This window comes from Choloepus didactylus, chromosome 12, assembly GCF_015220235.1.
Source record: "Choloepus didactylus isolate mChoDid1 chromosome 12, mChoDid1.pri, whole genome shotgun sequence".
Classification (NCBI taxonomy): domain Eukaryota; kingdom Metazoa; phylum Chordata; class Mammalia; order Pilosa; family Megalonychidae; genus Choloepus; species Choloepus didactylus.
In genome coordinates, this window is record NC_051318.1 from 35,722,072 (window position 1) to 35,744,611 (window position 22,540).

Here is a 22,540-nt window from a genome sequence, read left to right on the forward strand (position 1 = left end):
GACTTGCCAGCCCCACAGCCACATGAGCCAATTCCTTATAATAAATCTCTATACACACACACACACAGTTGGTTTTGTTTCTCTGGAGAACTCTGACCAATACAGATACAAAGTCCCTACAACCAAACGACTCTATTTCTAGGCATATGTCCTAGAAAAACCATTATTTCAAGAGAAAACATGTAGTTGAAGAATGTTCATGATGCATTGTTTGCAATAGCAGAATGTGGCATCCCCTGGCCTGAGCAAAACAGGCCTATGGACCTTGGTGCACAGCAGTGTGCATGACCTACGCAGCTAATGTTTAACCTAATGTCTTTGTAAGCCAGTAAAGAGGAAAAGGGTAAGTTGACCTTAAAATGTAACTTCAAAACACGAAACAGGGAGCAGGCAGGAGGTGAGAGCAAGATGTCATTGTACCCCAGACCTCCCACTGTCAAATGTTAATCTAGTCCTTCTTGCACCACCCCCCCATGTCACAAAGACCTGTTCCCGCATCTATGCTCCCCACCTTTAGGAATGTCTTTGTTTTAAACCCTAATAACGGGCTTGCTGTCCTCTTTCAATTGCGCAGTCGACTTCCCTGCGAATACGATGCCCGCCTGGCCTGACAGAGCCATCATGATCTCTCCCTGCCTTCTCATCCTTTCGGTAAGCCCTGAATAAAAGTTCATGTATCAGATAATGCTCGTTGCCGCCTTTGGCCTCTGGACTGGTATAGCCCTCATGGGCTGTGACACAGAATAATGAAAACAATACAAATGTCCATTTAAGGAAGAATGAGTAAGTAAATCATGGCATATTAATGTGATGTAATAACAAATAGCATGAAAATAAATACAGCTACATGCATCAGTATGGACCAACCTCACAAACATAGTATTGAATGGGAAAAAGCAACCCATGGAAGAGTATATAGAATATGGTACAATTTAGATAACGCTTAAAGACATGAAAAGCAAGGGAATGATAAATAAAACTGAGGATTAGTACTCTCTTGGGATGGAGAGAAAGAGGAGTTTAATAAAGGAGGAACACAGAGGAAATGTCAACAGTACTGGTATTGTCTTCTTTTTTCATCTAGGTGGCAGATAAACAAGTTTCACTGTGTTATTCTTTAGCTTTTATACAGATATAAAATACACAATTTTGTGTATATAAAAGATTTAATAATAAAAAGTTTAAATCTATGGATAAAAATCCATGAAAAAAAGAACAGCATTTATTACTGTAAGATATAAATGAGAAATACCTGAGATATATCCATGCTATAGTTCTCTGAGTTTACCATAAACAAGTGAAAAGAGAGATACCAACAACAAAAAACCCTGTAATATAATTTTTATAGCTATTTTGCTTAGAGGTGATGACCAGAAACTTGGAGCAATATTGCTCAGCAAGACAGTATAGAGAAAAAAGGATTTAAGAATAAATCTCTGTGATTTGCCTGTGTTTAAGAGCAAGTGAAAGAGAAACCAACAGAGAACACTATGAAGCCACCAGTATTGCTCCTATCATTCTTCCAAATCCCTTCCTAATATGACACTTCATCCTTGCTGCAGCTAATATTGTCCAAGTAAAATTATTTCTACCTCTCTTACTTTAATAACCTCCTAGCTTTTCTCTTTCCCTCCAATCTCATTCTTCAATCCACTCTAAACATGCAACCAAAATATTGCTCTTTCTAAAATATGATTCTGTCCACATCATCACTTCCTAACTTAAAACCCTTCCATGGGTTCACATTAGCCTCAGGATAAAACAGAACCCACAAAATATAATCAGTAAGTCTTCAACTGGTTTGGCTCCTGTTTATCTCACTTTTGCTCATTACTCCCCAGCTTATTCTCTGATGATGAAAGTTTAAAGTAGTGGTTCTCAAACCGTGGCTACTGGACATGCAGCAACAGCATTACCTGGAACTTATCCAGACCTACTCCAGATGTACTAAATTAGGAACGGTGGGGGTAGATCCCAACAACGTAACATTTGTCCCCCCAAAGTCCCCCAATTAAAACCTACTTTATTTCAACTGTGTTGCAATGGATTGCTTAGAATGGACCTGCCTGCTCCTAGACTATCAGCCAGGGAGCCTAAAGACAACCAGTCAAAAGTCACATAAAAAAATGAGGGAGTAATGAAAATGTTCAAACATTGATTGCGGTGATGAATGCACAGCTATATGATACTTGTGAAAAAATGATTATACACTTTGGATGACTGTATGGTATGTGAATATGTCTCAATAAAATTGCATTAAAAAAAAAAACAAAAACCCCAAAACAATGAGGCAGTACCAGAGGAATAAAGTGCCTACGGCAAGCAGTTCACTCTGCATCTGACTGATGGCAGCATTAACCCCAAGATTTTATAATGGTGTGAAAACTTCAGTGATCATCCACAAAATGATACACAGTAGAGCAACTTTGGTTATGGACTTTCTGTCTAGTACCTCATCATCTTAGTTTTCCTTCCTCACTCATTTTGGAACTAAAACCACTCAGAGTTAGAATTAACTTCCTATTTTAAGGGCAGCATAATCTGACACAAATAAAGCACATTGTCAGGTAGAGCCTTCTATTAAATTCTATTTCTCCAAAAGGGAAAAAAAAAAAACTATTTCAATAGTGTTTGGGCTACGTGTTATTGTTAAGAGAATCTTGCCAACAATCTGAATTTCAACAAGCCTTTGATCTGATTACAAAGTGCACTAACGTATGAGCATCACTGGTTAAAGCATGAAAGCATAATTACTACCTGAAGAAGTCTGACGGTGAAAGTCTGACTACAATACTGACAGGGAAAACTGGAAAGTCTTACAGTATAGTGGATAAAAGTACAAACTCTGGGGTCAGATTACTAGGGTTCAAATTTCAGCTAAGCTTCTTTCTAGCTTTATAATTGTAGGAAAATTACTTAGCTTGACTCAGCAGAATATAATGCTTAAAAGAATGGATCCCCAGCAAGTCTGCTTGAATTTAAGTCCTGATTCTACCTCTTATTAACTGTATAATCTTGAGCAAGTCACTTACTTTCTCTGAGCCTCAGTTTTCTCATTTTAAAAAGGGAACAATAATAGCACTTACCATAGAGTGGTCATGAAGATTATATGAGTAAATATATATGCTGTGCTTAAAACTGCTTGTGAATACTACATAAGTGTTATTTATTATCATTATAATTAGTAACTTCATGAGGGCCATATTATATTTTGGACAGAAAAAGAGTTTACACTGAATGCTAATCTCCATAGAAAATAAATAGAATTTACTCTGGTGAAGAAAAGAAAGCTTTCCTCACCCTTTTTTAGGTAAATAACTTTATTTTCAGCATGCCATTTACCTCTTTGAAACAGTTTATTTACTTCCAATTATAAAGCACTTAACTTGAAGGAGTGACTCTTCCAAAGAGTCAAGGGATCTAACCTTAAGTCGTCATTTATTTCACTCAGATTAATGCCTTTTTTAGCAAAGAACTTAAAAAGTGCAAAGGGATTTACTGAACACCATACCTGTGCCAAGGAAATAGTTTTGAAGATTATTCTAAAATATATACCTAGGGTTAATTTCATTATAAATTCTACACATGAAAGTGCCATCAAGAAAACAATCCTCACCATCACCGAGAGGGATGCTCAAAATATCACAAAGTGAAAATTTGGATAGTAGACTTTGTATAGTTTCTCTCTCTACTCACCACAGAATGTCATTCTATGTTGCCCTGACCAAAATACTTGAATGCCTGAGTCACAGAAATTCAGAGTATATTCTATTGAACATAAGTATAACAAAATCTTTGTTGGGTTTTGTGTGTGTGTGTGGCACCCTCAACTTCTGTCCTCAGGTGAAGTGAAAGAATAAAGTGAAGGAATTGTGGCAGAATCTCTAGTTTATAGTTTTCTACTTTAAAATGGAAGTCACTGATTACAAAGAACATTCTATCAACTCTAGATTTCAAGGCATCGCCACAACATAAGATATTTTATATTGGAGGAAAAAGGAAGGTTAACAAATTAGGATTACCGAACTCTTAAAGGCATCAATGTTCTATGGAAAGTCAACCTGAATGGTTCCTGTCTCTGCTGATCTATATGCTATACAGTTTCAATGCAGAAAAGGAAGGTTAACAGTCAGACATATTTTACAACTAAAAGCCCACAATGGCAAGGCAAACTGCTCATCTTCTACTATTTTTAGAAAAGTAAACATGCTTTATTGACAACAAGGTATTGTATACCCACTTCCTGTAGTACTTGAAAAAAAGAGAAAATTATTCCTCAGATTAAGACTGAACTCAAGATCCTCTAAAATAGAAACATGTTTTCAACTATAAAAAGTATTAGATAAATATAGTTTTCCCTACTTGATCTGTGAGTATCAACCACATAAGTACAGGTAAGGATTTTGAATTTTACATAAATCATCAGAACATTTACCTGTATAATCCTCTGAGTGCCATCAATGTTGACAGATAATAAGGGTGAAGCCAGGTTCCACGTACTGGTCACATTTAGTTTCGACCCATCAACTTCCACCTGTTTTGACACCAAATAAGTCTGTTACCATGAAGAAAGACAGAAAACTGATCTCAAGTTCACTGCTGCATACAAAGCAGCAGCCATTTTAAACAGATGGCTCCCAAACAACCTGTCATATTTACTGCTCCAGCCATGAAAGACAGGGTCCAACAACAGAGTCTTCTTAGTCATCTCTGGGGAGAGGTGAAGGACCTGCGAACAGCTGCCTGTGGGTACCGAGGTTTCAAGTGATTTTCAGTAAGTAACAAATAGACATCTAACTTTAAACCTATCTGGATATGCTACATTTACTGCAATTAGACAAGTAATGCATATAAATTCCTGTGACATTTTGCAACCCACACAACAAGGCTTGCATATAATATCTCTCCAAGGACCAAAGAAGAACTTTTTCTGTGTTAATTTTAATGACAGACTATGCATTGTTGTAATTAAAGAGAAGCTTTAGTTAGGCAAAATTCTTTGGTGTTGAATATGAAAAGTCCATTCCAACTTTACTAAGTTCTGTCATATTTTTGTCAGTCGTAAACAACTAATTGCATCACGAGATGTAATAAGCCCATGATCTTTTAAAACAGATATTAAATCACAAATTATCTTAAAATATATTCACTCATTAAAATAAAAAGACATAGACTTATACTAGTTAATATACATATACTTTTATGTACATATATTTGGATATATACTTACTGATACATACATACATACACACACACACACGTATTTTTTTCCCCTAGAGTATAACCATAAAGTCTAGAAACAAAAATGTTGGCTACCTTGTGGGCAAAGTTATTGGCTACGTGAAATAATATCATTAGGATATATACTACATATTCATTTATGTTTCCAGATTCAGATGCCTCCTTATAAATACAATATAATTCAGTAATTAGGGAGAAAGAACACTGGCTTTGCAATCACACCAACTTGAATCTTAATTGACATTGCTGTTTTCCCAAGTTGCAGTTATTTACTAAGCTAGAGTTATTTAACCTGTCTGAGCTTCAGTTTCCAAACTATAATATAGGAAAAAATAACTATCCGATAGGGTGCTATAAATATTACATAAATATTTAATTAGTCTCTACCAAAATTCCTGTCATGTAGGTTTGAATATTTTTATGCCTCCCTCCTTTCACTAATGGTTTTACTGCTAATAAAGGAGTTTAAAACATAAGGTCAAATAGTCGTACTATCTCATAAATTATTTACTATAAAAACACTACACAGTACAGATCTGAGAAGCAAAGAAGAGTAGCTTTCATTAAAGCAGTGCTAATGCACCTTAAAATTATACCATGTAACCCCCCAATTGAAATATTCCCCTAAATAATGAAAAATTTCTAAAAAAAGTTTCTCTATAGATATTCGCTAATATTTATTAGGTGCTAAAAATACCTTTTAAAATTGAAAACAATACTTGCATTGAAATTACTTTTAAATTTAATAGGGTAAAACAGATCAATTTTTAAAGTTTTGTTCTATTCATTACAAAAAGAAATTCAGAAAATCAATTTACAAATTTGGAAGCTTTAAGGAAAGATTATGAATGATAATCACTTAAAATTTTTATTTGGTATTAATTTATAACCAACAGGGCTGACAAAATGAATCTGTAATACCTATTTATAGGGCATGGCCTCATGACACAACAGGGGGAGGAGGAAATGAGGAAAAAATCCACTTCACTCAAGTCATGTTGGAGGAGGAACCAATTTATTACAACTTGAGATAATTCAATTCTGTTAAAAATAAAGTTGATGTAAATTTATTTGCGTCTTCCATCTCTCATATAGATTTTCTATTTACTCTATCTGTTCTACAGGCTGCTTCAAATTCTCTTTTGGAAAGAATTGGAAAATGCATAAATTCAAATAAAATTAAGCTTCCCATTTAAAAATGTTAGAGGAATGAAGCAAAATAATAATAGGCACAATAAGTATCACTATATACCACTGGGCTGGCTACAACAAAAAGATAATAAAACATGTTAGGGAAGATGTGGGGAAACTGGAATCCCCATATTCAGCTGTTGGGAATGTAAAATGGTGCAACCACTTTGCAAAATAGTTTGGCAGACCTCAAATGGTTAAACATAGTTGCAATATGGTTCAGCAATTGCACTGCTAAGTATACACCTCAGAGAAATGAGAATATATGCCCACACAAAAACTTGTACACAAATGTTCACGGCAGCATTATTCATAATAGCCAAAAATTAGAAACAAGCAGAATGTCCAGTAACTGATGAATGGATAAATAAAACGTGGTAAATCCATATAGTGGAATATTATTTAGCTATAAAAAGGAATGAGGTATTGATACATGCTACAACAAGGATGAACCTTGAGAATATGCTAACTGAAAGATGCCATTCATAAAGGAAAACATATTATATGATTCCATTTATATGCAATATCCGCAACAGGCAAATCCACAAAGATAGAAAGTAGATTAGTGGTGCCTTCAGATGGGATGGTAGAGGGATTAATGGCAAAGGGGTCAGCAGTTTCCTTATGAGGTGATAAAAATGTTCTAAAATTGACTGTGGTGATGGCTGTACAATTCTTTGCACATACTAAAAAGCACTGAAAAGTACATTTTAAATGGATGAATTGTACAGTATATTAATTATATCTCATTAATAAATATCTCAAAAATAAAAGAAATGAGAAGTAGAGGCAGGGCAAGATGGTGGCATAGGGAGGTGTGGAATTTAGTTAGTCCTTTGGAAAAACTAGCATATAGCCAGGCACAACTAGTAAATAATCTGGAACAATTGTTGGGGGACATCTGTGACCTGACAAATATCATACACCAGTCTGGAAAGGGTGGAATAGCTGAGATCACAGCATAAGAATTGTAAGTAAAGCTCCCCAAACTGTGGAGCTGGTGCCCCTCCCCCACTGGCACAGCAGGCTGAGTTGGAAGACTTCCCTGTGGGAAAAAGAAGCAGTCTAGTAGGAGGAAGGCAAGGTAGCTCAACCAAGCTCAAACTGCTATTTTAATTAACAAATGTGGACTACTGAATACAAGCTACCAGCACAGATAAACCTGGAGCAGGCAGGAAAGGAACCCAGGGGTTCCTCCCATCAGAGAGGAGGTGAGGCTGACAGAAAAAATAAATAAATAAATAAAAACAGAGGCTTTTGGAATCAGCTGAGCTCAGAAAACTGGAAAAGGGCAGTGTCCCAAGAAAAGGGGCACAGAACTGGGCACCAACTCTAGTTCGTCATTGGTAATAGGGTGGGGGCTACGGACTGGCTCTGAAAAGGGGATTTCTTTCCCTTTTCCTTTTTTTTTTACTCTCAGTCTAAGTAGCTCATTAGAGAAAGCCTCAGGCATTTTCAATTGTCAGTGCTCAGGCATTTTCAACTGTCAGTGGCAAGGGTGGATTTAAAGATAGAGAGTCAAAGGAAGAAATCAAGTGTAAGAGAGAAATCCCTAAAGAGCATATCTTCCCTAAGAAAAGGGGAAGGTGGGGCCCAGTTCAAGGCCAGTCCTCCTTCAGAGAACTCAGACCCTAGGGCCTGGGTGGGGGTGGGGATTCAGGCAGAAACAGCTTAAGCTTGGCTTCTGACACTCTCAGTCCCTGGCAGGGACAGGGTCTACTGGGAATTAAAGGCAAACCACCTCTTTACACTGGTGGGGAGCTATGGGCTGACAAGTATCACCAGCTAGACAGGATAGGAAAAGCACAGTATCTAGAGGCCTCACAGGAAAGTCTGACAACTTGCTAGGCCTCATCCTCAGGGAAACCTGATACTGATTCACCCTCTTCCTGAGACCTGGGCCTGTCTGGTCTGGGAAAATCTGATTGGTGTGATCAAGGAAACCAGATGCCTAGACAACAAAAAATTATGAATCATACTAGAAAAAAAAAAGATATGGTCCAGCCAAAGGAACAAACTTACACTTCAAATGAGATACAAGATCTGAAACAACTAATTAAAGATCTTCAAACAAATATGCTAAATCAATTTAAAAATCAAATCAAAGAGTTGATGGAAGATATGGCAAAAGGAAGGAAGGATAAAAGAAGACATTGGGTGAACATAAGGAAGAACTTAAAAGTCTGAAAAAACAATTGGCAGAACTTATGGGAATGAAAGGCACAATACAAGAGATGAAAAACACAATGGAGACATACAACAGCAGATTTGAAGAGGCAGAAGAAAGGTTTCAGGAACTAGAGAATAAGACATCTGAAATCCTACATAAAAAAAGAATGGAAAAATATGAGAAGGGTCTCAGGGAATTGAATGAGAACAGGAAGTACATTAGTATATGTGTCATGGGTGTCCCAGAAGGAGAAGAGAAGGAAAAGGGGGCAGAAGCCATAATGGAGGAAATAATCACTGAAAATTTCCAATCTCTTATGAAAGACATAAAACTGCAGATCCAAGAAGTGCAGCGTACCCCAAACAGAACTGATCCAAACAGAACTTCTCCAAGACACATAATAATCAGATTATCAAATGTCAAAAACAAAGAGAGAATATTGAAAGCAGCAAGAGAAATACAATCCATCACATACAAAGGAAGCTCGATAAGACTGTGCAGATTTCTCAGTAGAAACCATGGAGGCGAGAAGGCAGTGGGATGATATATTTAAGATACCGAAAGAGAAAAACTGCCAGCCAAGAATTCTATATTTGGCAAAACTGTCCTTCAAAACTGAGGGAGAGTTTAAAATATTTTCAGACAAACAGATAGGAAGACAGGAGAAAGAGTTTTGGAGAAGAGCGTAGAAATGAAGACCATCTGTAAGAGTAAAAAAGAGAGAGAGAAAGAAAATAAAAATAAGGTATGATGTATAAAATCCAAAACACAAAATGGTAGACAGTAGATATTAGGTTGAGTGAAATTACCAGAAACAAAAGGATGGATACTCTATGGACTCACTAATATAAACTAACACTGTTGAGTGAAATTTGAGAGTTAAAGTTGAGAATACAGGTTGTCAGGAGATAGAAAGAAGTTAGAAAATGGACATTTGGTGCTGAAGGAATATATAAGGTTCAATAGGATTGATTGTATAGAACCAGAAATGGATAGCATAATACTGTGTGACGGTAGCCCAATACTGTAAGTACTCAGAGCAAAGATAAGTGTTGAGGATGGTTGAAAGTGGAAGGCTAGGGGCATGTATGACACCATAAGGAAGATAGAAGATAATGACTAGGATTGTATATAACTTAGCAAAACCTAAAGTGGTCAATGATGTTGATTAAATGTACAAATATAAGAATGTTTTTACATGAGGGAGAACAAATGAATGTCAATATTGCAAGTTAATGGTAACATTGTAAGATGCTTCCAGTAATTGTAACAAAGGCCTTGAACATTGAACACTGGTGTTTATGGTGGCAGTATTCATGATTCGCAATGGATGGAGGTGACCTAAGGGTACATCAACCGATAAACGAAAGGGTGAACTGTGGTGTATGCATACAATGGAATACTGAGTGGTGGCAAGAAGAAATGAACTTGTGAGGTATGCAACTAGGTGAATGGACCTTGAGGTCAGTATGTTGAGTGAAATAAGTCAGAACCGAAAAGTCAAACATTGTAACACCTCACTAATATGGACTAACTATAATGTGCAAAGTCTGAGAACTGAATCTGAGAGCATGGGTTATCAGGGGAAGGCTTATGGTAAAGGTTCCAAGATTGTAAGCTCTTACAGCAGTCACATCTATTCATGAGTTGTAATGTTATTTCTAAATTCTGAGATGATGAGCAGTTTGTGTATAACCTGGTCGATCCCTGGAACTTCAGGTATCTGTGGGACACCAAAGATGCCTTCTAAAGGTAGGAGAGCTTATAAGGAAGATTACAAATAATAGAAAATAAAGGAATCACATTTTCCTCATACACAAAAGTATGTGTACACATCTGCAAATGTCACTATCTAACGGAAGCAAGGAGGCTTACTTTCACTGTAAACCCACTGTACTTTTAAAATTGTGTCCTGTATACATGAACTATCGTAACTACAGATCATAAACTATGAAGCATTCCTGCAAATTTTAAATGATAGAAGGGAACGTGCTTAAAGCCATCAAATGTTTTCTCAGATTTCAAGCAGTAAACAGATTTACCCCAAATACATAATTCTCAACAGCAGACGCAATGATTCTGTTGATGCTATCAACAGATAAGTGAAATCTAGACTTATTTATAAGCCATAGGAAAGGTAGGAATTGTCTCTTTTTAGCAAGGTTTAACACAGTTTAAAGGTGGGTATAGAGAGAATTGAAGAATTTTTGAACAAACATGTATACTGTTTACACCTAGTTCTTCAGCCAAGGGTGGTTAAAGGAGCAGATGTAGAGCAAAGGTGGCATTTCATTATTTCAATACTGAGAATCTGACATAAAGAACCACCCTACCTTTTCAATGCCAAAAACCAGGGCAAAGGAAGTAACAGATTTAGTGAGAGAGTACTGAGGTAACAAGCTCAAGGGGAAGTTGTGAGTTGCCCATGCTTATAATCCAACTCCCCACCCTATTACAACATAAAGAATAATTAGAAAATAACTAATAAATGGATCTTTGCACATAATTTGCAAAATACATATTTATAAAGCAAAAGGGTAAATTGAAAGCATAAAACACTAGAAGAATTACTCAAGGAAACAAGGGAAGAGTTCAGATAAATAATTCTCCAACGTCTCAAAGGCAACTGTAGGAAATGTGACCCTTCTTTAAAAAAATGAGTTCAATTTAGAAAAAAAAAGATTCAAAGAAAAGATTATATGACAACAGAAGGAAATGAAAATCAAGCTGGTAGAACTCAGGAAAAATTGAAGAGAAAAATTATAGATAAAAGCCACATTAAGAAGCAACCAAAAATAGAGTAACTGTGACTAATAACAAAGGACATGGAGAATAGGCTTGAAGAAATAATATAACGCAGAATGGAACCATGGCAGGGGTAGGAAATGGGGAGTTAATCCTTAATTGGTACAGAGTTTCTGTTTGGGGAGATGGATGGTGGTAGTAATGGATGGTAGCAATGGTAGCATAACATCGTGAATGTAATTAATTAGCTCTACTGAATTATATATTAGAATGTGGTTAAAGGGAATTTTAGACTGTATATATGTAACTAGAATAAAATTTTTAAAAACCATAGGACTGTACAGCACAACAGTTAGCACCAACGTAAACTATGGGCTATAGTTATAGTATAATTACAATAATATTGTTTCATCAATTGTAATAAAGGAATCACATTAATGCAAAATGTTAATAATAGGGAAAACTGTGTGTATCAGGAGGGTTATATGCTAATTGTATTTTCCGCATGATTTCCCTGTAAGCTACAACTTTAATTAAAAAAATAATAAATAGAATGTTAAAATCCAACAATATAAAAACAATTTACAGGGAAGACAATAGATATAGAGGAGAGAGAAATTTGATTCAAAGAATACACAATTGTCTTCTTCATAAATGCTTACAAAGCAAAAAGACTAAATGGAAATCCAAAGATATGACAGGATAAAACTTTTCAAACTAAATAAAGACTTGAATTTGTAAATTGATGAGGTTTATTGAAATTTAAGGCTAAAGAGTCATGTGAGTATTAATGAGTATTCAGGCAGAAATAAGAAATCATGTACAAAAAAAATTTAGATCAGCCTAATTTCTCAAGAGCAATGCTGATATAGAACATGACAGAGCAATGTGATCTAAGTACTAAGGGAAAGAAAATGTGGCCCCAACATTTTATACCCAGCCAAGTTGCCCTTATAGTATATCACATAAATTTATTTTCTCTAGCTTATGAGAACTTAGCACCCTTTCTTAAAACTCTGAGGCTTCTTTATACATACTGATATGAAACTAACCCCAAGAATATACAGACTAGTGTATGTAGCATGCTGTCATCTGCAAAAATAATAATAATGATAATAATAATGAAAACTATACATGTGTTTTGAAATGCATAGACTCCTTCTGGACAAATGCATTAAGAGAAGAAGAATGGCTGAAGATCAGGGATGGAAGGGAGGCTCACTTGTCACTGTAAACCCACTTGTACTTTTAAAATTGTGTCATGTATACATATATTATATATGAAAAAAATAAGTAGAGAGAAGTATAAATGTGCTAATTTCTTTTTATAACATGAAATCAATAGCTACTGTTAACTTTCACATAGTAGGCACATAATAAATAATAAATAATAATAGCTGTTCTTTTAAAACTGTGTGTATTTTAGTTAGCAAGTCAATACTTATTTTAATTTCTCTGGTGGTAGACTTACTGATTTCATGTACAACATCCAATATTATAATGTATTTCAGAAATCTCTCTTTTTTGGCTTACTTCCTCATCTGAAAATGAGGGATCTGAACCAGCAATACTGAAGATCTCTTCTAGTGCTGAAATTCTATGGTTTTCATGGTTGAAAAGACCTTTTATTTAAGATGTATTTAGAAGTTAATTTTTGATATGGCAATTTCCAATATTAGGAAGGGATTTTTGTTTTGCTCAAGCACCTCTGTCTGGGTGCTGGGAATTTCTAAGATCACTTCTTTAACAGACTATAAGAGCTTTCAAATTAAGTCAAATTCAGTGTGAGGATAAAAAGAAAACAGATCAAAAGTGAAGTGACAAATGACATAACATCCTAGGGCTCAAGTAAAATTCCACACCTTTCAAGGCAGACATAATTGTGAAAATATTTTATCACTATGAAAACACCATAATATTTTAAATTATTTTAAAACTCTATATTTTAAAACCATCCAAAGACTTAACTTCTCTATTTGGATATGCTAACAAATGTAAAGATTTTAGAATTATGTCCTTAGTTTAAATAGATGAAGGTCTCAAGTGTACCAAATTTACATTAATTATCATATTAATACTGACCCACACTCTTGGCAGATGACCTCCCCTCTTAACTTCACCAAAATTGAAGCCATGAAATGTAAGTCCTCTTATTTCCCTGCATCATCAACCATCTTTTTATCTTTACTCATATATCATAACTTCTCTGCTTCTTAACTCATCCCTTTTAACTTCAGCATTTTCCATCTTTCAGTTTGCACTAGCTACTTGCTGTCTGCTTTCAAGCATGTACAGGACTCCCATATTTTAATAGGACATGTATTTGACCCACCAGATCCTCTACCGAACTATTTCTCTCTTTTTTGCTGATAGGTTCTACAACAAATGCTTTGTACCTATTTTCTGCCTACATACTTATCCCCATAACCTTCTACAATCTGGCTATTAAAACTATACTCTGAAAGATCACAAATCCTCTTCAGCAATTTTAATACACTCTTTCAAATTCTCATTATTCTTTACTACTCAGCAGCATTAACCCTAATGACCAGATATCTCATCAACCTTACTTAGACTCGCACCTTTTTCGCAAACTACACTATCTATCCCGGATCACTTGTTGTGTACCAGGCACAGTGCTACATGCTGGGGGTACAATTGAGAGGGGAAAAAAAATACAGGAGACTTCCTGAGTGAAGATAAACAGGGAACTTAATTTAGATCAGAATAGAAGGTAGGCCTCTCTGAGGAGGTGATATGTTAGCTAAGATCCAAAGAGTAAGTAGAAGTTAGATACTGTGTAGTGGTGGTGGTTAGATGGAGAGTGTTTCAGAAAACTTACTGAGGAAAAAAAAATCCCTGAGGCAAGAAAGAGCTTAGTTTATTAGAAACCAGTGTGCCTGGAACACAGAAACTGTAGAGGAGAATGGCACCTGAACTGTGTAAAGAGCCCTGGAAAACACTAAAGAGTTTCACCTGGAGAGAGATTTACATTTTTAAATGATCATTCTGGTTACAGCTTGCAGAATGAATAAGATGAGGATAAGAATAAAAATTATGGTGGTCAGAACCAGAGTACTGGTAGTGGAGAGAAGTGAAGGGATAATTCAGAAGTAACAATCAACTGGGGAAGGAAAGTAGGAAGTATTAATACAGCAACAAAGATACGAAATAGTCACTGAGGAAAAGGGAGAAGAGTTGCTTAATAGAGAAATATAAAATTGGTATACAGTGTTGGATGCTTAGCTGAAGTTAGACATCACGCACATATAATGACAGAATCTGCCTTTGGTATGTGATTTTCTCCAACAATGCTCAGCATAAAAAAGGTGGGAGGCTGAGTGCATCTAAGTTTGGGACTGAGGGAAAAACCAAAGGGGAGAATAAGTTAAGGATATTTGTAAGTGAATGATTATAATGATAGGCCAAGGAATCTAAGCTGGCTAGAGGATATAAAAACAGGAGTGGGGTTCGTGGGTGGAGAGAAAATATAGGAACTAACGGTTGTACCTGAGTTAGACAGACAAGACTATGAACTGACAGCTAGTCTTCACTTCCAGGGGGACAGGTGGGGTGACTGGAATGTTGCCCAGAAGAAGGTGAGGTAGTGATGTAAACAATACACGAGTTTCAAAAAAGGAGGGATTTTAAAAGAGGAAGGTGAACAGTGGTCTAGAATGACATTGGGAGAAAAGCAATTCCACCTCCCAAATTTACCTTTAGGCTTCCATTAGGTGAAAAAATGGTAGAACATTCAGAAAAAAGATTGAGAATACAAGCTTATGTGAGTGTTGATCATGAACAAAGCAGATGTAGAGGGCACAGAAAAAAGTTTTGAGAGGAAGAGGAGAGACCATGTAGAAGAATACAGGAAAACTGGTTTAGGAAATAATGGATGATTGGAGAGGCTCTCAAATTTCCCAAATTCTCTCTCATCTTCACAGCTACCACTTCAGGCCAAATCTACCATCTTCTCTAACCTGGACTATTGCAGTAACTTTTTAACCAGTATCCCAACCTATATTCTTACATATTTGCACTTGGTTCTTCTCACTAAAGCCAAAATGGTCTTCTAAAAATAAAAAACTGATCACGCCTCTCCTCTTTTTTTTTCCTTATTAAAGAAGTTGTGGGTTTACAAAACAATCATGCATAAAACATATGATTTCCCATATACCATTCACCCTATTATTAACACCTTGCAATCGTGTAGAATACTTGTTACAATTGATGATAGCACATTTTTGTAACTGTACTACGGTTTTGATTTAGGGTTCACTATCTGTGTAGTACAGTTACACAGATTTAAAAAATTTTTATTCTGTTACCATATATGCAATCTAACATTTATTTCCCCTTTTAATCTCATTAAGATATATATTTCATGCTATTAATTCATTCACAATATTGTGTCACCATGACCATCATCCCTTTCCTCTACTCAGTTTGAAGATAAAGATCAGAATTCTTAGCATGAATTCTGAAACTTCCACAGTCTCTCTGGTTCATCAAGCTCTTAGCAACTTGGCAGTGGCTATTCTGTCTGCCACTTCCTTGGGTAGCCTGAATTAGGACCCGTGTTATATGTTCCCATGATACCTGTATTTCCTTCTTGGTTTGTAATTATACATTTACTTGTAGAATTAGATGAAAAGCTCCATGAGGGCAGAGACTATGTCTATTTTGCTCCCCATTGTATTACCCAGCACAGTATCTGATACAGACTTGGTGCCCAATAAACAATAAATATTTGTTGAATGAATAAGAAGCAAAAAGAATTGTGTTATTGGTATTCTTTATATATTTTGGATACTACCTGTCATCAGGTATATATTTTGTGACTATTTCTCTCAATTCTGTCTTGCCAATTCATTTTCTTAATGTGGACTATTAATGAGCATGTTTTCATTTATGATGATTTCTATTTTAATTTTCCCCTTTCATGGTTATTTCTTTCTGTATCCTAAGAAATTTACACCAACCCCCAAGTCATAAAGATATTTTCCTATACTTCTAAAAGTACGGATTTATGGATTTAGTTTTAAAATTTGAGCATATAATCTACCTCTAATTAATTTTTGAGTTTGGTATAAGGATATAGGGGTCAAGGTTCATTTTTCCCCATATGTAGGTATAGCTATTCCAGCACCATTTGTTGAAATACTTTCTTTTCTCCATCGGATTGCTTGGACGCCTTGCCAAAAAATCAAAAGACCATTAATTATAGGTCTATTTCTGGGCTCTCAGTTATGTTTCATTGACTTTTTTGTCAATCCTTATAACAGTACCACAAAATGTCTTGATTACTGTAGCTTTCAAGAAAGTCCTAAAACGTGGTATAAGTCCTCAAACTTTGTTCCATTTTAAGACCACTCTAAAATATATTAGGTCTTTTGCAATTAAATATTACAATCAATTTACTAATTCCTACAAAAAGCCTACTTGGACTACAATTGGGTTTTGTTAAAATTACAGATTAGAGAGGGCTGACACTCTAAAAGTACTGAATTGTCCAATCCATGAACATGGTTGTGGTTGCTTGAAGCTTTTATATGTATTCCAGAAAAGGCCACATTCTTTTAATCCATTCCTGTGGGTGGAGACCTGTTGCAGGTTATTTCAACTGAGATGTAATGCACTCCATTCATGGTCGTTCTCAATCCTTTTACTGGAGTCCTTTATGAGAGATAAAAGACAGAAAGAGCCCAGAGAGCTCAGAGAAGTCCCAGAGAAGCTGAGAAACAAGGACACACCCACAGAAGCAGAGAGAAGAAGCCATTGAAGCCAGAAGCTGAAAGCAACAAAACCTGGGAGAAAAGGACCACCAGATGTTGGCAATGTTTCTTCCCATGTGACAAGAGGTGTCCTAGATGCTGGCAGACTTTCTTCAGAGAAGGTATTGCCCTGTTAATGCCTTAATTTGGATATTTTCATGGCCTCATAACTGTAAATTTGTAAGCTAATAAATCCCCATTGTAAAAGTCAGCCCATTTCTGATATATTGCATTCCGGCAGCTTTAGCAAACCGCAACAATGGTATGTCGTCCTATTGATATGTAGGTCTTTTATAATTTTGAGCAATGTTTTGCAGTTTATGGCAACATAACATACAGGTACTGCATGATTTTTGTTAAATTTATTTCTTAGTATTTTGTGGTTTCTGATGCTATCATAAATGAAATGAACTTTTAAATTTCATTTTCCAGTTGTTGGCAACTAGTATACAAAACTTGAGGATTCTCTATGTAAACTATATCGTTTGCAAATAGAGACAATTTTACTTCTTCCTTTCTGATATTTATGCCTTTTATTTCTTTTTCCTGCCTTTCTGCAAAGACCTATAATACAATATTGAACAAAGTAAGAGTGGACATCCTTGACTTGTTCTTGCTCTTAGGATGAAAATTTTCAATCATTTCACTATAAGAATGATGTTAGCTGTAGGATTCTTGACAATACCCTTTATCATACTGAGGTAGTTCTCTTCTATTCTTTGTTTACTAGAGATTCTCATATATAGGTGTTAAATTTTGTCAAATGCTTTTATCTCCCACTACTGAAATGATCAAAAGGCTTTTACCTTTTATTCTATTAAAATGGTGAATTATATTGATTGATTTTCAAATACTAAACTGATCTTGCATTATATTTTGCTGGATTCTATTTGCCAATATTTTATATTCATGAGGTATAGTGGTCTGTAATTTCCTTTTTCACACAATATCTTCACTAGGCTTTCATATTACATTTATGCTGGTTTCATGAAATAAGTGTTCCATTTCCTCTATTTTCTGACAGAATTTATATAACATTGGTATTATTTCTTACTTAAATTTTGATGGAATTCATGAAACTATCTGAGCCTGAAGTTTTCTTTCTTTCTGTGGAAAGGTTTTAATGAATTTAATTTCTCTATAGATACAAAGCTTTTCACATTTTGTTTCACTTTCTGTCTGTTTTGGTAGACTGTATTTTTTTTTAAGAAATTTAAGTTGTCAACTTTGTTGACATAAAGTTGTTCATACTATTCCCTTATTATCCTTTTACGGTCCATGGGATCTGAAAAGATAACCCTTCTTTCATTCCTGATACTGATAATTTCTGTTTTTTCTCTTTGTCTGCATCAGTCTAGCTGTGCACTTTTTAAAAATTTCTATTGATGCTTTTCAAGTAGCAACTTTTGGCTTTGTTAATTTTCTCTATTGTTTGTTTTCTATTTTTGTTGATTTCTGCTCACAGCTTTATTATTTCCTTCCTCATATGTATTTTGAGCTTCACTTTTCTAGCTTCTTAACAAGGAAATTTAAGTAACTTGATTTTAGACCTTTCTTATTTTCTAACATACATATTTAAAGCTAGTAAAATGATCACTAAGCACTGCTTTATTTGCACCCTAATATTTTAATATGTTGTATTTTCATTATCATTCAAACAAAAATTTTTCTAAGTTCCTTTGTGATTTCTCTCTCGACCCATGAATTATTCAGAAGTAATTTATTTTTTATTTCTGAATGTTTGAATTTTTTCTCTAGGTTTACTATTATCAATATTTAATTCACTTCCATTGTGTTTGCAATGGTTTAAAATTTATTGAGATTTATTTTATGGTCCAGCATTTGGTCCATCTATGTGAACGCACCATGTCCATTTTGCAATTTTGTGTCAAGGTGACTGATAGTGTTGTTCAGATTTTCTATGTCTTCACTGATCCTACACCTTCTGATAAACTGAAACTTTTATCATTATAAAATCTCACTTTATTTCTGTAACATTCTTTGGTTAGAAGCCTACTTTTTCTGATACTAGAAACATTCCAACCATCTCATCCATTTTACTTATCTGGGCTTCTATATTTTAAGTAGACAAAAAGTAGTTTGTTCTGCCTTTTTTATCCATTATTATAATCATCACTTTTAATTGGTATTTTCAGTCTATTTTATTTTATTATTATTTTTTTAATCATCATTTTATTGAGATATATTCACATACCACGCAGTCATGCAAAACAAATTGTACTTTCGATTGTTAACACTACCATTACATAGTTGTACATTCATCACCTAAATCAATCCCTGACACCTTCATTAGCACACACACAAAAATAACAAGAATAATAATTAGAGTGAAAAAGAGCAATTGAAGTAAAAAAGAACACTGGGTACCTTTGTCTGTTTGTTTCCTTCCCCTACTTTTCTACACATCCATCCATAAACTAGACAAAGTGGAGTTTGGTCCTTATGGCTTTCCCAATCCCACTGTCACTCCTCATAAGCTACATTTTTATACAACTGTCTTCGAGACTCATGGGTTCTGGGTTGTAGTTTAATAGTTTCAGGTATCCACCACCAGCTACCCCAATTCTTTAGAACCTAAAAAAGGTTGTCTAAAGTGTGCGTAAGAGTGCCCACCAGAGTGATCTCTCGGCTCGTTTTGGAATCTCTCTGCCACTGAAGCTTATATCATTTCCTTTCACATCCCCCTTTTCGTCAAGAAGATGTTCTCCATCCCACGATGCCGGGTCTACATTCCTCCCCGGGAGGCATATTCCACGTTGCCAGGGAGATTCACTTCCCTGGGTGTCTGATCCCATGTAGGGGGGAGGGCAGTGATTTCACCTTTCAAGTTGGCTTAGCCAGAGAGAGAGGGCCACATCTGAGCAACAAAGAGGCATTCAGGAGGAGACTCTTAGGCACAAATACAGGGAGGCCTAGCCTCTCCTTTGCAGCAACCGTCTTCCCAAGGGTAAAACCTGTGGTAGAGGGCTCAACCCATCAAACCACCAGTCCCCTATGTCTGTGGTCATGTTAGCAACCATGGAGGTGGGGTAGGCGAATACCCCTGCATTCTCCACAGGCTCCTCAAGGGGGCACTACATCTTTTGTTTTTTTTTTCCTTGTTTGTCTTTTTTCTTTCTTTTTTTTTTTTTTTAACTTTCCCTTCTTTTTTAAATCAACTGTATGAAAAAAAAAGTTAAAAAGAAAACAAACATACAATAAAAGAACATTTCAAAGAGACCATAACAAGGGAGTAAGAAAAAGACAACTAACCTAAGATAACTGCTTAACTTCCAACATGTTCCTACTTTACCCCAAGAAAGTTACATAATATAGCAACATTTCAGTGAACTTGTTCCTACTACATCCATCAGAAATTAACAGACCATAGTCATTTCTGGGCATCCCCAGAACGTTAAATAGCTTATCTGTTCTTCTTGGATTATTGTTCCCCCTTCCTTAATTGCTCTCTACTGCTAGTTCCCCTACATTCTACATTATAAACCATTTGTTTTACATTTTTCAAAGTTCACATTAGTGGTAGCATATAATATTTCTCTTTTTGTGCCTGGCTTATTTCGCTCAGCATTATGTCTTCAAGGTTCATCCATGTTGTCATATGTTTCACCAGATCGTTCCTTCTTATTGCCGCGTAGTATTCCATCGTGTGTATATACCACATTTTATTTATCCACTCATCTGTTGAAGGACATTTGGGTTGTTTCCATCTCTTGGCAATTGTGAATAATGCTGCTATGAACATTGGCGTGCAGATATCTGTTCGTGTCACTGCTTTCCGATCTTCCGGGTATATACCGAGAAGTGCAATCGCTGGATCGAATGGTAGCTCTATATCTAGTTTTCTAAGGAACTGCCAGACTGACTTCCAGAGTGGCTGAACCATTATACAGTCCCACCAACAATGAATAAGAGTTCCAATTTCTCCACATCCCCTCCAGCATTTGTAGTTTCCTGTTTGTTTAATGGCAGCCATTCTAACCGGTGTTAGATGGTATCTCATTGTGGTCTTAATTTGCATCTCTCTAATAGCTAGTGAAGCTGAACATTTTTTCATGTGTTTCTTGGCCATTTGTATTTCCTCTTCAGAGAACTGTCTTTTCATATCTTTTGCCCATTTTATAATTGGGCCGGCTGTACTATTGTCATTGAGTTGTAGGATTTCTTTGTATATGCAAGATATCAGTCTTTTGTCAGATACATGGTTTCCAAAAATTTTTTCCCATTGAGTTGGCTGCCTCTTTACCTTTTTGAGAAATTCCTTTGAGGTGCAGAAACTTCTAAGCTTGAGGAGTTCCCATTTATCTATTTTCTCTTTTGTTGCTTGTGCTTTGGGTGTAAAGTCTAGGAAGTGGCCTCCTAATACAAGGTCTTGAAGATGTTTTCCTACATTATCTTCTAGGAGTTTAATGGTACTTTCTTTTATATTGAGATCTTTGGTCCATTTTGAGTTAATTTTTGTGTAGGGGGTGAGGTAGGGGTCCTCTTTCATTCTTTTGGATATGGATATCCAACTCTCCCAGCCCCATTTGTTGAAAAGACCATTATGGCTCAGTTCGGTGACTTTGGGGGCCTTATCAAAGATCAGTCGGCCATAGATCTGAGGGTCTATCTCTGAATTCTCAATTCGATTCCATTGATCTATATGTCTATCTTTGTGCCAGTACCATGCTGTTTTGGCAACTGTGGCTTTATAATAAGCTTCAAAGTCAGGGAGTGTAAGTCCTCCCACTTCATTTTTCTTTTTAGAGTGTCTTTAGCAATTCGAGGCATCTTCCCTTTCCAAATAAGTTTGATAACTAGCTTTTCCAAGTCTGCAAAGTAGGTTGTTGGAATTTTGATTGGGATTGCATTGAATCTGTAGATGAGTTTGGGTAGAATTGACATCTTAATGACATTTAGCCTTCCTATCCATGAACATGGAATATTTTTCCATCTTTTAAGGTCCCCTTCTATTTCTTTTAGTAGAGTTATGTAGTTTTCTTTGTATAGGTCTTTTACATCTTTGGTTAAGTTGATTCCTAGGTACTTGATTTTTTTAGTTGCTATTGAAAATGGTATCTTTTTCTTGAGTGTCTCTTCAGTTTGTTCATTTCTAGCATATAGAAACATTACTGACTTATGTGCATTAATCTTGTATCCCGCTACTTTGCTAAATTTGTTTATTAGCTCTAGTAGGTATATCGTTGATTTCTCAGGGTTTTCTAGATATAAGATCATATCATCTGCAAACAATGACAGTTTTACTTCTTCTTTTCCAATTTGGATGCCTTTTATTTCTTTGTCTTGCCGGATTGCCCTGGCTAGCACTTCCAGCACAATGTTGAATAACAGTGGTGACAGCGGGCATCCTTGTCTTGTTCCTGATCTTAGAGGGAAGGCTTTCAGTCTCTCACCATTG

At 35.7% G+C, this 22,540-nt stretch overlaps 1 protein-coding gene and 1 pseudogene across 4 annotated transcripts in view; one reads left to right on the plus strand and one right to left on the minus strand.

Annotated features, from left to right (window-relative positions):
- The window catches only part of PCCA (propionyl-CoA carboxylase subunit alpha), a 599,270-nt gene that overhangs the window by 135,530 nt on the left and 441,200 nt on the right, over positions 1-22,540 (minus strand). For 3 of the 4 annotated variants that reach the window (XR_005211057.1, XM_037799855.1, XM_037799857.1), the window contains one exon: positions 4,436-4,534. The exons of the other annotated variant lie outside the window; for it this stretch is intronic. Coding sequence is in view for 2 of the 3 variants with exons in the window: in XM_037799855.1 (XP_037655783.1) it covers positions 4,436-4,534 (99 nt within the window). In the remaining variant the exon portion in view is untranslated. The remainder of the gene's footprint in view (positions 1-4,435; positions 4,535-22,540) is intronic. 4 annotated transcript variants of the gene reach the window in all.
- LOC119507423 overlaps positions 4,631-22,540 on the plus strand; it is a 56,777-nt pseudogene continuing 38,867 nt past the window's right edge.